Below are 17,081 nucleotides of genomic sequence, written 5' to 3'. Positions count from 1 at the left end.
CAAGAAGTAGGGGTTGTGTTATATTCAGTGTCAGTTTTTTCTCTGTTCATAGTTAGTAGTCCTCTGTCAGTTATCTAGAATGTTCTACCACTACAAACAAGATCTAGCTTTACTGTAACTGCACAGTTCTCTCCCCTGAATATTCCGCATTTAGTTGAGCCAGGTGTCTTTACATTCTTTTCTACCATGACAGCTGTCGTTCTTTAATCCACCCCAACCCCCCAGGTCAACCTTGTGTATGAAGATCGATGATCAAAGATATTCCAGTTGTGACCATCCCGTCCATTGATATAGAAGACTACACTGTCCAGTGTTTCTACCCATTTTTAAAAAAATGGTGGAGTGCAAGTTAAGGGAGATTTAGCTGCTATTTTTAGCAAATCGAGTAACACTTTTCGGGTTCCTCATGTTGGCTTCATTACAATGAGTTATCTACCTTTTTGTTTCAGAGAGAGAGAGAAAGAGAGAGATTCTTGATAGTTGGCGTCGTGTTTTATGTTTGATTGCATTACATCTCCACAATACCAATACATTTGTGTTTGTTTCTGAGAGTTTCTACTGCCTCATCTCAGAACCATCTTCATTTAAAGGTTGTCGTTTAACCCAGGTTAGACTCGATTGAACAGACTACGACTGAAAGCATTCCCAACTTGACTGAAATGTAGAATGCGATTTGAAGGAAATTTGACAATTATTTCCAACATGTTGAGCAACCTGTAGATTCAAGCTTCCTTGTCCATTTGCACTATTTAGTTTGTAGAGGTAACATGGCTACATGGATCGGTCATTCAACTACTGACTCATAAATACCAGATTCAAATCCATTCTAGGTTGTAAAATCACTACTTCAGTGGAGCTTAGAACACTTCTTAATTCCTTTCTTCTGTCAAAAATCAGTCTGGTCCCCTCATTTTCTGGGAATAATATATTTGTTACATTGGTATCTCATTGAGGAGCAGTGTATGTTTGTATGTGTGTAGGTATATCATTCAATGAATGATAGCTACTGGTATTTCTTTAACTATTTTACTCTGTTTATGAGAATCTTATCCGAAATATAAATGATTAAGATATACATTCTTTCACGTTGTAAGAAGCTTTCCATCAAACTCTATTTTCTTATTTCACAATGCTTCAAACAACAACATTCTTCTTTTCCATGCATTTTTATATACATATATTGTAATGAAAACCCACATGTCTTGTGAAGTACATACTTTTAAAGCAACTGACAAATGGTGTTGTTTTTATCACTTTGATAAATGGCAAAATAAAATTTCAACCCCAAAACCCTGAGTATATATTTCGCAAGACTCATGGTTTTCATTATAACAGTATCTTTACACTCTTTGCTGATCAAGTGTTATTCTACTTGTTGGAACTTTACCACACAGGATATATATATACACACACACACACACACACACACACACACACACACATTAATTCATTCATACATTCATTCTCTTAATGTCATCTTAGTGGAACTAAAGCACCTTGGTTAATGCTCTCCTAGCTGAAGGGGTTTTTTATCTGACCCTGTCAGTGCTGGTGCCACATAAAAAGCACCCACACTGTTTCCATGTACGGAGATCTCCAAATCATCTCTATCAATGTGGGCAAGACCACTCACACTCCACATTAAATATCACAAAGTTAAACCATAATAAATACGAAAGGAACATTCTTGAGCCATGGTAAAAGCACCCAGTATGCTCTGTAAAGTGGTTGGCATTAGGAAAGGCTTCCAGCTGTCGAAACCAAGTCAAAACACATGACTGGAGCCTCGTGCAGCTCTCTAGCTTGCCAGCTCTAGCCAGACCATCCAACACATGCCAGCATGGAAAATGGAGGTTAACTGATAATGATGATGATGTACAAGACATTCCTAGCTGTTCTTTAGAACCATTTAGTATATATTTTTTTTCCTTCTTACCTGAAATGCATATTACTATCAAAGTAACTGCATGTAAATTAGCCAACACATTCACCTACTCACCCACCACCATATTCACCACTACATAATCCACTTCCGTTTTCTTTACCATGTGCTGCCGGAATGCTGATCACCTTATTGTCCCAAGTAGAGGACTAAAGTCACTTGAATTATGATTCAAGATATAAAGTAAAATATGATATTTGAAATCAGGGAGTAACATTTGCATCAGCTGCTGTTTCCTTTTTCTACTACAGTGCAGTTTAAAAGCTTGGTGCAGTGCACTGGAATCATAACTGTGCATCAGTGCAGTTATGTCTCAGTGTGGTGCACTGGAATTTATGGCTTAGTTTTGATCCCTGCTTGGAGCTGCTTTGCTTCATCAATTCAATATTTTTTTGGAATGGACATGAACATCACAACTTCACACTGCCTCTCACTCACTTATCTCTCTTTTAAATTCTTGAGTTTTCATATATCTGTGTAGGAAATTATTAAATGTTAATCTGTACAGAATAGTAATTACTTTAAATAGCAAGCGTTTCATGGTAATGTCTTTAAAAAGGTGCAGAGGTGGTTATATGGTTAAGAAGTTTGAGTCCACAGCGTGGGATCTTGAGCAAGTGTTTTCTACTTTATAACTCTGAGCTGACCAATGCATTGTGAAGAAGTTTGGTGGTCAGAAGCTATTTGAAAACATGTGTGTGTGGGTTTCCCACCAGTGGTTGTAGGTAATACAAGGGAGATCATTATTTCTTCATAATATTTGGCAGGATTAGAAATTTGAATTTGAAATTAAGACATTGTAAGGAAAAATAATGCATAGAACTTTCATATTAATTAATTAATTAAATATTTTTGCTTACTTAATCTAGTTGGAGGTAATCATATATGGTAATGTTTCCATCTTTGTGTGTGTGTGTATGTGTGTGTCTATACTTTGTCTTCAAATTGACTCTGTTTGGGTAGCTGTGATGTTTGTTCATGTCCCCCATATTATCTTGTAAGCTTGACAGTTTAACATTTGAACACAAGTGGAATAAAATATATTACTTATCAAACAAGGATTGGTATCGGGAAAGCTATCAAGCCACAAGTAATCTTTAACCAACCCATACCAGTCTAGAAAAACTTGATAAAATAACAATGATGGTAATCTCTGCTTTCCTTTGCTCAGTCTTTGGAAAACTGATTTCTTGTGTGAGCAGGGAAACTTGTTGATATATATATATATATATATATATATCTTCTAAATTTGTTTATGAGGAATGTTTTGAATATGCAAATAAAGCTCCTATTCTGTTATGCAGGCCACAGTCCAATGATGCTGACTGGTGAACCAGTTTTTTCGGGTTGCACTGAGCTGTACCAATATAATGTAGGATATAGTAATAATAACAGTATTTCTTGAATGGAATTTATAAATGTTCAATGCATCGCTATATAGATATAAAGGGCCTTAACCTTTAGCCTTTTGCTCCCTATGCAGCATAAGCCATTGACAACTTTTCTCTCCTCTTCTCAACCCTGGGCTGTTGGACTTGCAGCTTCCTTGAGAGAAGTTCCCTTCTCTCCCAGATCTCATTGGTTTTGAATTGTCTTTGATGCTTTTGTAGCTTGGCCTTTTCTGGGTTTTTAAAATTTTTTTTATTTGTCTAGGTTGGGGTTGCTGGCCTTTCACAAACCCATTTTTATTTCTGGGAATAGGTGGTCCATATTAGTCTGACCTGATCTGCCCTGCTTAGGAGGCCCTATCAGAAGCTTGCACTCTGCTGGAATAGCTCTCAGGGTCATTGAGGGGGACAAGCCACAAAACAACCAGGACTGGGCTCTGGATTTTAGAAAGGAGGGGAAACAATATTTTGTGATGTTTATACAGTTTCCAAGAACATTAGCAAAACAAAAGAAGTGCCTAAATGCAAGACTCATGACCCAATCATAGACTTGGCTCCCGAGGAATATGTCTATTACTCAATTCCTCTTTGCTACTCCATGTTATATTTAGCTGCATTATTTATTTGTTTCTCCCATGATTTTATTCCTTGTTTCCTCTCATTTTATTCTTGTCTACCCTACTTCTATCACCAGTTCTGTTTTCTTGAAAAAGAAAATGTTTTGTCCTCCAGTAATAATTATTCTATGTATATATATATATAATTAATTGTATTTTTATTATTTTAAATAACTCACAAGTTTTATATATAGCTCTTTCAAGTCCATATCTACCAGCAGCTTATATAATTACTGCTGCTACTGTGTTGCTGTCCTTTGTTATAAAATATCTTCAATGAGAGCGACAAGCAGAATAGCAGCTGTTTTTGTCAATCCTGGCTCTGGGTCAGTTTGATTGTTCAGCTGTCTGTCATAGCTGGCATGTCAAATACAAAAGGTAGTTCCAGACTGGAAAAAGTTTAAAGTATCAACAATGTGTGACCTTGAGGGAGATGGAGAAAGTGGTGGTGATGATGATGATGATGATGGTGAGAGAGAAAGAGAGAGAGAGCATTGAGGTAAACAAAACGAGTATTGACAATGACGTTTTAAGATGGTGAAAACATCTTGGTGACTTGGCTGGATGTCTAGAAGCTTGATTGTTTGGCATTTGCTGCTGCCTCTGTAAAGAAAGTATATTTTGCACAATACTAATAATTTAAGAGACCAGTGATAAGAGACAAAACGTCTTGCAGTGAGAAATGACTTGGTGCTTCCAGAAGCTTCTCAGTTCTGCCAATTCTCTCTCTGTTCTGCATTTCAGCTATGTTTGGTTCTGGAGATCAATTAATTTTGCTTCCTTTTAATTTCATGGCACCAACTAGTTGAACAAATACCAGCGACTTTTCTGCGTATCTGTCTGTATATCCACATGCACGTCTGCTTGGGTGTGTATGCATGTGTGTGTGGTTGACTGAGTGTATGTATGTATGTATGTTTGTGTGTGTGTGAGTGTGAGTGTAGTTTTTCTTGATAGCTTTTCTATGCTGTGTATTTTCCAGAGTATGGATTCATCAATATATGTCTGGCATGTGCCTTTACTCCACTGCAAGGTGAAGTGTTGCTTTCTCTTTTACTTTTCACTTCATAATTCTGCCCTGTAATGGTTGCGAAGGTTGTGCTGTCATTTTGCTTACTTACTCAACTTCTTCTGCACTGCCTTCCCCATTATCTCTCTATCCTAGTCAAGCCATTCATCTCGGTAACATCAATAAGGACTTTCTCTAGAATACTCTTCAGGAATGCTAACAACAATATGGTAAATATATAAAAATATTTTAACTAATCTTTATTGAGCCAAGAACTATCAACATTATAGGAAAAAAATTAATCAGGAATATTTATTAAATGTATAAAGACATGAACAATAAGAGAATAATGATTAAAAGTTCTTGGCAGAGAGTGTGTATGTGTGGGTGTGTGTGTGTGTGTGTGTGTGTGTGTGTGTATCTCTGTTGAGAAGGAAACTGACATCTTGATTCAACGTAGGTTGAATTATCGTTGCTATTTAACCTCAGATCAATCTTGATTGAGCAGACTTCTGATCAAAGGCAGTCCCACCATGACCACCCTGTCCTTTTTGTGGTATTATGTATCCAGGATTACATTATTCAATGTGACCCTCTGATTTCAAGATAGGGGTGAAGGTAATTTAAGAAAGATTTAGCTTCTATTTCTAGCAGTGTGAGTAACCCTTTAGAAGTTCCCTTCTTGGCTCCTATTGTAGTTGTTGTTGAGAAGCACATACATTCTTCACTTCAGTTGGTCATGATCTAAGTTATGTAATAAATGTAGTTAAAGTTCAGGGGTAATTCTTTAACATATGTATATATATTAACTAATATACATAAATATACAAAATGTGTTGGATAAATTAAAGCTGGTTCATGAGATCAAGCTTTATTTAGAAACAAAAACTGTAGTCTTCTACATGGTATTATAAACATATTTGACTTGTCAACATCAACCCAACAAGACAACTGGTCCTGAAAGAATTGCTCACACTACCATTAAATATAATACCTGCAAGATGGTTTCTGTCCTCACCAAGTTCTTCAAACCTTCCCTCTCTACACTGATGAAATTTGTTTCAGTGTTGTTCCAGGTGGACATCTGTCTGTCTCTGCCAACTACCAATCACTCTCGCATTCAACACCTCAAAGATTATAGAAACATTCTTAAACAATCACATCCTTGAACTTGTCTCTCTCTCTCTCTCTCTCTCTTTCTTTCTCTCTCTCTCTCTCTCACACACACATCTAGGGGGTCTCTCACTCTTGAGAACTTTGATGAAAGCAATATTTTTGTGCTTGACATGAATCATAATAAATGAAATAAAAATGACCATAACAATACCTTCACAATGTGTGTGTGCGTGCATGCACGTGTGTGTGGGTGTGCACGCTCTGTCTCTCCTCAGGAAATACATTAACGCTTATTTTATTTTTAATTATTAATTTAATTTTTGCTTGTCTTTTTTTTCATTTGCTTTGAAATATGGTTTAATAATTTGTTTTTGAAAGTCTGGTATAAGAGAACAGCATTACAATGTGTCTGTGTCAGAAACAGAGTTTGATAAGTTCAGTTGCCATTTTCCTTTGAGTGGTTTTTTTAAGTGAACTAGTTGAGAAATTGCTAGCTTTTAGTTGAACAACTCTTCTCCAATTCTTGAAGGAAGGGATAGGACATTGGGAATTCTGGGAGTGGTCATTAATAATGACTTGCTTGCAGCACTTAGCACTTTAGAGCCAACACTGAGGGAGAGAGAGAGAGATAGAGAATCAACCTTTGTACTTGACTGGTACTTTATTTATCAACCCTGAAAGGATGAAAAGCAAAGTTGACCTCAGCAAGATTTGAACTCAGAATGTAAAGAGATCAATACTGCAAGATATTTAGCCAATGTTCTAGCAGATCTACTAATTGGATGCCAAATAGTAAGAATAGTACCAAACTAATTCCAGTGGCCTTGTTAGGGGATGTGCCACCAAGAGTAGCCCTTGTGTTTGGTAGGCATCCCTCTCTCTGCAAACAGCCTATACGGACTTATACAGCAGACCCAAAAGTGCCACTCTCCACCATAAAAGCATTGCCTGGAGTGGACCAATCCCTCACCCCCCCCCCTCTAGCTTCACTCCTGCTCAATCTACCATCTCCCTCGTATTTAGTTACATCAAAGAAAATCCAAATGCAGCTAATCATAAATCTGATCCAGAAACATTTTTTGAGAACACACAGAACCAAATGGCTGTAAAATATTGCATTTTGAAATTAAAAGATAAAAAGTAAAAAGAAATAATTATCTAAATGAAATTCATTTCCTAAGTTTTCGTCGTGAAACACATTTAATATAAAAATATGAAATCAATTTTTTTCTTTTTTAAAGAAATTATGGAAAGAGAATATTGTTCCTGCCAGACTTCTGTTTAAATTTTAAACTGCTAATGTATTTATCTAGTTTGGGGCTTTAAATAATTACAGTTATAAATATATAAAATATAATCCCTTATGAATAACAAGAATATCACAAATAGCCTGCTTGTCTTTTCTTCATCGTGGAGAAGGCAATGAGAAGCCACTCCAATGTGCCAACCCCTGTGCACTATGATAGTCAAAACCTATAACTGGTAAAAAAAAAAAAAACATTACTCAGTGATGATACAGTGTGCTAAACATTGACAACATCAAATATATGAGTGTGATGAAACTTATGTAAATTGGATGTTCAGGAAAAAAAAAATCATACATCATGGGATTTGATTGTTAGATTACTCTCTCTCTCTCACACACACACAAAAAAAAATCAGCTAAATATATATATATATATATATTGTTTTATGTTTTTTCTTTCATGAATCACATCAGTTTTAGATGATAAATGTGTAATGATACTACAGTGAATTAAATTAAGTAAAAAAAAAAAAAATAGAAAATAACATTTGTAGAACTTTATTCACAAAACAAATTAGAAATATGTTAGAATGTTTTATTGTTGCAATTAAATTAAATGTAGATAATTTTTCATGGAAATCTTTATCTCCCTTCATTTTCAAAACAATGATAATTCTCAAATATAGAAATAGAGAATTATCAATACATATGTGTTCGTTGTAAATTGGTGAAAGTAAAATGCTCAGCACACATACACACACATTACTAGATTGTGGTTTCAATTCCATTATTAGGTAGTGCATTGTGTTCTTAAGCAAAACACTTCATTTCATGTTGTTCTGCGATCTCTTCAACATCTAACATGTCACACACCATGAATTTGTACAGGAAATGTCGATTTGATGGAGAGAATGAGCTTATGTACAGCAGGGGAATATTTCAGGAGGAGAGTTGAGTAAGAGAAGTAGGAGTGAAAGGGAGGAGAGAGGAAACACAGTTTACAACATGTGGTTAAACTCAGGCAAATCCCCCTCAAATTCATAATCAATTAAAATTACTCCTGTAATGAGAGTAAAAATCATTAGATAAAAAAAGGATTAAATGGAAGGGACATGCAGTGGAGCATGCGTTTGATTTTTGTCGCTATCTTTCCAAAATCTGTCTGTGTTTCATATGGAAGTTTTGGCCTTCCAATGTTTGTCTTGGTATATAAATTGACCTACCTTTTTTTAGTTGTAAATTTTGGTCTGAAAAGTTCAACTTTTTGGCCAGAAAATATGGTATACCTCTGTTGTGGCCACTATCAGAACTTTGGTGTATAAAATTTGAATGGACGATGAAATAAATACTGAATTCCCTGACAAACACACCAGATCTTTTGAGATGTTAAAGTAAACAGTATGGAATTGTATGGTTGTTAGATTGACAGGTATATCAGGAACAGTAGCTCTGTGTACTGTGCCTAGGTTTTAAAATGACTAACTACATGTCACTGGTCTGCTCAATCAGAGATGAAGTAGGTTAACAGCAGCAATAACAGTAATCCCCACTGAGATGTACGATGTGAAAAAGACAGTCTTCAACAGACCTGATTACACAGAACTTATATTGTTGGTCAGTTAGGAAGAGAAAGTGTGTTTCAAAGTGATGTAGAAAGGAAGAGTCATTATAGAATGCTTCCATCACTGGATAAATGTAGAATATATAAGATAAATAGATCAATAGATGTTGACCATTCCTTTATCTTGGTAACATAAAGATCCTTATAGAGAGAGTGGGAGTTAATTTGAGAGTAGGGTAATAGGGAAGCAAGACAGTTGTGAATGTTCAGGCTGTAAAAAAAAATAGCTTTAACCCTTTTGTTACCATATTTCTGTTGAAATGCGTCAAGCATTGATTTTATTAAGCCAGTTTGGATCATAAATTAGCATGAAATTTTGACGGGAAGTTTTAATGTAGATCATTTTAAAACAGGTTTGTATCATAGAACCAAAGACATTTTCAGGTGGATTGGTATCAAAAGGGTTAATTTAATAATGGTTTAGATGGGTGTCCTGAATGCTTATTGAAATACCTGCTGTTAAATTGGTAAGGTGACCTGGAAGGAATTAGAAGTGTGACTTTTACCCAGAATTTTTTTTTCTATGCTGATGTCTAAGTAAGAATGGTGTGTGATTGGCAGATTCCATGTTGTGCAGATTTTTGTTGGTGTATATGCAGTGATGTGCCAGGTGTATGAAGCAATAAATCTAAGAATAAGCTATACCTGTCGTTATAACTTTAAAAAATTATATTTTAGACTTTTTTTCTGTAATTCTTAATGTTTTGTAGATTATTTCTCTTAGACAAGTAAAGAATTTACTATTTGAAATGGATTCTGTGATAAATAATAATTCACATATATCACACTAGTCTGTTTTAAGGTTTGCCAAAGATGTTTTAATGAATATTTCTAACAAATAACTGTTTAAGATTGAAATGCTTTAAGCTATAGGGTTTTTTTCTTTTTTGTTGGGACCATTTTACAAGCATTTCTTGATGAGTTACCTATGAGCTTAGTAATTTCCCTTCAAAATACGAGCAGTTTTCCAAAGAACTTAACAAAGTAATTGACTTGACCAATCCTAACGTTTGCCAAATTGCTAGGGATGGTAATAGATAAATAAATAAAATAAAATAAAATAAACATTCTCAAAAGTGACTTAAGAACTTTTCTTCATTTCTCTAGATATTTCTTTATTACATTTCCAACTCCCTGTCATCTCTAGAATATTGCATGCTATCAAATCACATTGCTGGCATTTCTTTTTTTTATTTATTTTTTATAATGAAATCTGTTCACACCATTTAGTATGTAGCTGATTTCTTGGAAAGCAATCTTCCCATCCTGTTGAAACATCCTTAGTAAATCTCTCTGTTGAAATCAACTGAGCAAATCTATCCCCATCGATTACTGTATAAATCTACCCTGTCAATGTGTTGAAATACTGACTGTTTTATCTATATTATTGAATATATTGAGAAATACATCCTCTTCTGGAAAAATTTATGTTGGTGTATGGTGAGGGTGAAATAAAAAAATGAAAAACTCTAACATCTGTGGCAGTATTCTTCCTGAAAGAAAAAGAAAATGTAAGGAAAAAGAGATATTACCTGACCCTTTCTCTTTCTTATCATACACCAACATGGCCTGATTTGTATAATATTTTTTCTGAATTGGTTCATGCTAACAGAGACCATTATTGGTCTCCTCAAACCCTGGTGACTATCCTTGATTGTCCAAGCCATTAATTTAGTATGATTAATTAGCAAGTTGTCTTTTTATCTTTTCTCTGTGTCTACCAGTATTTCTGCACAGGTTGAAATTATCATAAACTATCAGTACTAACTTTACCAAAACTGACTCTCACTTAGATATTCAATCCATGTAGAACTACTGATCTGCCCACTGATGTTTTATTTCCCTAGTGATGCTTGTTGCTACAGCACAGCTTTACCATTATTTAACTTGCAGAAAATATTCTTGCTATATAGCAACAAATAAACTCAACACTCAAAAAGAAAAAGAGCACCAATCACTATGCTTCTGTTGTTATGACACACATTCAAGCATGAATATCTTTATCGGACACACCTTTCATTATTATTATTATTATTATTATTATTATTACAGATAATTTGCAAAATTTTCTTATGCTGTCTTTTCTTAGAAACAATTGATCAATCTTTTAACACCTATTTTACAAGTTGTAATTAACATACTAGATTAATTATATCTTGACTAAACTTGTCATAATCCCCCATCTCACAATTACTGATATGTAATTACACACGTGCTTAATATATTTTTTTTAATATTCTATTTATTTTATTTTTATTTTTTACATAATGGGTTTTTTTGTGTGTGTGTGAAATTGATTTTTATCCTTTTAAATAAAAAAAATTATTAAGATTAAAGAGAAGAAAATTATAAAAAATTGATTCTGGAATCAGAAATAACGAACATCTGTCAAATTAAGTTTTCTATAAGTAAGTCCATTTTAATATTTTTGTCTCATTAGTCTTTTACATTTCAAACCTGAATGGTTACACCTATGATCAAAGGCATTCCAGCTATGACCATCCCATCTTGTAATCTGGGATTACATTGATAAATAAGTCTATTTCTAAAGATAGTAGTGTCTAATGAGGAAAATTTGACTGCTATTTCTAGCAAGTCAAGCTACAATGTAGAAGCTCCCTTACTGGATTTTAGTTTCTGTGTTACAGCCCTTGTTTATAAGAGGACACATATCAAGTAGCTCTGGTATAGTTTTTTTTTTTTTTTCGACATTGCTCTTAGCACATTTTAGACACAGTTTCTTTGTATACCGACCCTATAGTGTAGACTTTATCATTCATCTCACGAAGAGTGAGGCAACATAAAAGTACAATATCCTGGACATGGCTTTAGAGCAGAAGATGACCTGGTGTCATCAGTCCAGATATTCAGGTGCATCTATGCAGGATTGTCAGCTCTGGAGATGATTATGAAGAACAAATAAAGAATGGCAACCCTCAAATGATGATGGTGCCATTTGTCCTCTACCAAAGCTTCACATTTAATTTCAGGAAACACAAAACTAAGTGAAGTATAAAATATAACCTGTTTTGAGTTATATAGTTCAAAAACTCTTTTACTATAAACCCAAAGTATTCTATATATATATATATATATATATATATATATATATATATATATATATATATATATATATATACATAATATGTATACAGTAATCCCTCAACTATCGCAGGTGTCACGTTCCAAAAACCCCCATGATAGGTGAAAATCCGTGAAGTAGAAACAGTACTGTATGTTTTTTCTTTAATTATTTTTATAATTTGTATATATTTTATTATAAATGCAAAACAACACCTCAGAGGATTCGACGTAAGCTTAGATATTAAAATGCGATATGGCGAGGGATTTCTGTATACCTATATATGTCCTTGATTATACAAATGTAAGGAGATGGTACTCAATATATGGAGTTAAAGTATAAAATAGCAACAGTAGAAGAACTAGCTTTTTAACAGTTGTTATATAAGTTAGAAAGTATCCTGCCTGTGTGTCTCAATTAATTTCTAAAATAGTGAGAATTTGGAGTGGTTTATTATAATATCAACATTACTGGTTTATTAATTTTTTGTTTGAAACAACTAAGCAAAAGGTTCTTTATGCAAACTTTTGACAGAAGGTTTACTTTAAATATGTATGCTTTGAAATAGGAAGTTTTGTGTGGTGAACTTAGAGGTGGTCTTAAGTGTATTGAAGTTAGAGGAGGTCTAATGGGTTTGAATACCCATATTGGAATTCTTTGATAGAATTTGTAATAATAACTGTGGTAACCTTTTTTCAGTAATGAGTTCTGTTTCAGCATTAAATGACCATGATTTATATGTTTGACATGTAAATTGAAGCATGTTTGATTTGTAACAAGGATTTTATACTGTTCTCTAGACATTAGCTGAAATACTTGAAGTACACCTCTCTTGTGTTTTTTTGTTTGTCTTGTTTTTCTTTTCTACCTTAAATTTGAATTTTTAACTAAATAACTTTTAATCTAAAATTTAATGTTATTCTTAAAATAATTATTTCTCAATTTGCTTTGACTGCATTTAATCTGTTTTGTAATCTCTCTCTCTCCTCTCTCTCTCTCTCTCTCTTTTTTGTCTCTTCCCCCCACCCAAGCTCAATATATCCGCTTGGATAATATACGCCCTGTTTACACTCATTTGCTTTATCCTTGTACCCTGTCCCGTACTGTATCCCCTACCTATCTTATTCATACCCATCAGGATTGTTTGTACCCTATACCCTATCTTTAGCTATTCTGCATAGAGTTGTCCTAACTATTACTTGTCTTGTCTATATTGTTATCTACCAAAACTCTTCTCTTTTCCAACAATATCTTGACTGTGTGATAATCTTTACATATCTTTACTGTGTCTGTCACTTGTTTAATTTGCTTTTGTAAAAATTACCCACCTCTGGATGTTTATCTTTCACATATTCTACACACATCAGCATGTATATTTGATTTATTAACATTTTTTAAATTCAGTTTCCCTTTATATATATATATATATATATATATATATATATTCTACACTATCTAGCACTTTCTGTTGCACACCGATGCACATCTGCACTTTACACATGTTTAAGTAACAATATGAATGACATTTAATTATGTGCATGTATAAAGAAAATTAATATATTCAGAATGATTTGGAAAGATTCCTGGGAAAGGAATTCACAGTAACTAAAATTTGAGGGCACTTTGGAAAATATGTTGAATCTAGAAACCAAAGAGCCAAGTATCTTTTAAAACTAGGTATTGAAAGTTTCACCTAAACTTCTCCCTGTCCATCCTTACTTTGTGGAAGGCATTGAACATTGTTTCCACTTAGTATTTTTATGAGGTGAGATATACAAGATATATCACATCTTCGGCCTTCTTTCTACCTTGTAGTCTCGGTGTGCAGACTGCCTGTATAAACAAGTAGATGTTATTATTTCTTCTGATGCAGGGTTACATAAACAGGCTGTTAACTATCATTTTGTTGAGCCCCTAGTGCGAAACCAATTGATAAGATTTGACCATAATAAATATATATAATGCTGTACACTTTGATTAATATATTTGTATGTACATATGCATATGCATTTACACACACAAAATTTATACGCGGGCAGTTAAACTATGTACATTTCTTTGTCACTGGTTGACTAAACAACTTGTTTATGTCTGTACAAAATATTGATAAAGTGGAATTATCATAATTTAGTGAAATAAGCATCCTATCAGATATCTATGAAATACAAAAATAGCCAAAATAACATGGCAGTTATTTTGCCTTTGCTGCACATGTCAGAGGGATGGACAAACAGAGAGCAAGATGGAGATACTGCTCATTACATGAGTAGATTATTCCATTTATATACTTTTAAAGGATTGAAAGCATTATAGAATATGTGTAAGTTTATAACCTGTTAAGACATGAAAGATGCAAAAATCTCATTTAGTATTCCTCTTGAAGTCAAGAGAACTAATCTCCTGTTAATAAATACTGCTGGTTACAATTAGTAAAGCAATAAATACATACAGATACTTAATAATTAGTTCTATTTATTTCAGTTGTGTCTTCTGAGGTAATCAATGAACTAAAGTTTTAATGGAGTGAAAAGAGATGACATATTTGTGTCGAGAAGTAATAACAAACACCAATTATATGCTGTATACTTAAAAGTTATAGCATGACTTTTAATTATCTCATTTTTTGGTGTAAGTTAGATTATAGATGGAGAAATAGAGATTAATGTAGCTGACGTTATATAAACCAATAAAACTAGCTGGTACTTCATTGAACAGATTAGACTAGTAGATAATAGAAATAACTACAAATAGCTATAGCTAACAGTGTGTGACAGAAAGAGAGAGAGAGAAAGTCAGTAATAAAATCACAGTTGTAAGAATTAACAAGGAATACCTGAATTTCCAAATGAGAAAATCTGATAGGTTTTACGAGAAATGAAGTGTCATTAAGACTACTTGTGTTGTATATCTTAAATAAATCTGTTCTCAACTTTCTTTAATGACTCAGAAGAGGGAAGAGTAGTGCCCATAAACTTTTTTAAGGGTAAGGGGCTTATAGATTGGTGGGGAAAGGGAGAAAAGGACCTACTGATCCTGGGTTATCTGCAAACTAGGGACCTGGTTGAAATGTTTTCAACAGTGTGGGCTCCTCCAAAACTACCCAGAGCTTAAATAGATGGTTTTCATTTGGATGACATATTAAGTCTAGAGTAGATTTAGTCCATCCAATGGGCTTCTGCACAATTTCCACTTTCAAAATTCCATTCACAAGGCTTGGATTAATGCAAAGTTATATAAGAAGACACATGCCCAAATTGTAGCATGATTTTGGATTAGTTCTTCATAACACAGCTATTGGTAATGGGAAAAAAAAAAACCATTGTAAATTATCACCCTAATATATCTTCACTGAATCACTTTATATCCCGCTATACTTCATGCACTCAACTGTTTTACTGCTATATAAGTGTATGGCTGGGTAGGGGCACCTGTGAAGTTTAAGCCAATGTTTTGAGGCGGTGATGTTTATTCTTTCTATTCTTAACTGCTCTGGTGCCAAATATTTGTTGGGCAGTGTTTTACTCAAACCACACCATTATCGAGTGTTGGAGAGTGCAGCACCATAGCTTAAATCTTATTCCATACAGTCATTATAATAGTTTCAAATATTGATTGGTAGCTTAGCATTAACACTTTTTAGCTTTAGATCTTAAAAACAGTTTTGCCTATTCTCATCATTTTTAGCCTAAATCCAATTTACTCTACATTTATTATTAAACTAGTCTTGGTAGTTAAAAGGATGTGTACTGTATGGCATGGTATGAATTATTGGCATTGTAGACATTAACCTGGCAACTGCAACCTCAGTATACATTCCACATGTATACCCTTATTAATAAGACATATTTGTAGCTTTAATTCTTTAGGATTTATTTTCTTTATCCCTTGTTTATATTTTATTTTTTTATGCCTCCTAAGATGAATTTTTAAAAATTTCTTTATTAGATGGACAGAATATAAATTGAAAAGAAAAAAAATATCACTAAATCTTAGAGAGGACTTAGACCCACGTTTTCTAGTTGTGCTAGAGTTGTGGAGTTCAGCTTTATACTTGCTTCTTGCTTTTGCACCCTCTCAATCCACCGCCTGTGTTTAACTCGAGACATCAGTTATAATAAAAACACCATGGTCTGTTACACTTGAGATTCATGTACTTTGGTTTGTAGATCTAATCTAAAATAATGAGTCAGCTGTCACTCGTGAATTGATAATTGATATGGCTTAGTAGCATGTACGATGCTTTTGCTAATTGCTCTAGGTGCCTTTGTAGTCATGAGTCGACATAGATATTCTCTCAACTTTTCTAGTTTGTGACTCTGTGTCACATTTAGCAGCACCAGCACTCAGCTGGTGCTCAGTTTCAGCTGAGTAGATGGAGCGACATGAAATGAAGTGCCTTGACTTGACAATGCAATGTGCCAACTGGCCCTGGAAATGAACTCACAGCAGTTTGATGGTGAACCAAATACTCTAACCACTTGGCCATGCACCTTCAAAATAGACTTGATCTATCATCTGGTTTTATACCGCCACTCATCCCTTGAGTGCCTCCATCAATCCCTTGAGCACCTCCACTTACCCTTTGAGGGCTTCCATCGATCTCTTGAATACCTCCACTTATACTTTTAGAGCCTCCATCAATCCCTTGAGTACCTGCATCTATCCTTTGAGTACCTCCACTTATCCTTTGAGTGTCTCCATCTATCTATCCCCTGAGTACCTCCACTTATCCTTTGAGTGCCTCCACTTATTCTTTGAGAAGAAGTTAGTGTCCGCTAACTAGTAACTATTGTGGCTACTAGTGTAAAACAGCAACTACAGTATAACGGCAGTCACACATCACACCAGTGAGAGAAACCCACTTTACAACATATATATCTGTATATATTGTACTTATTTCCATTATAATCAGGATACACTGAATCAGTAGGCAGGTTTAAATTTCCTGTTAGATTATTTCTTTTTACTTAGGTCGACAATTACTTTGGGATATGTAAGAGATGATGATAAAAAGAATTGGTAGCAATAAAAAATAGGAAAGATGAAATTAAAGAAATAAA

General features: G+C 34.1%; 1 protein-coding gene across 16 annotated transcripts in view; it reads left to right on the top strand.

The window, feature by feature from the left end:
• The window catches only part of LOC106870794 (uncharacterized), a 233,643-nt gene that overhangs the window by 191,495 nt on the left and 25,067 nt on the right, over window positions 1-17,081 (top strand). Inside the window, exon 27 of one of the 16 annotated variants that reach the window (XM_089363944.1) lies at window positions 4,930-4,980. The exons of the other annotated variants lie outside the window; for them this stretch is intronic. Within the exon in view, the coding sequence (XP_089220070.1) occupies window positions 4,930-4,980 (51 nt within the window). The remainder of the gene's footprint in view (window positions 1-4,929; window positions 4,981-17,081) is intronic. 16 annotated transcript variants of the gene reach the window in all.

The sequence above is a fragment of the Octopus bimaculoides genome, chromosome 15, assembly GCF_046866305.1.
Source record: "Octopus bimaculoides isolate indiv1 chromosome 15, ASM4686630v1, whole genome shotgun sequence".
NCBI lineage: Eukaryota > Metazoa > Mollusca > Cephalopoda > Octopoda > Octopodidae > Octopus > Octopus bimaculoides.
The sequence above is the reverse complement of the archived record's forward strand: the minus strand, read 5'-3'. Positions and strand labels throughout refer to the sequence as shown.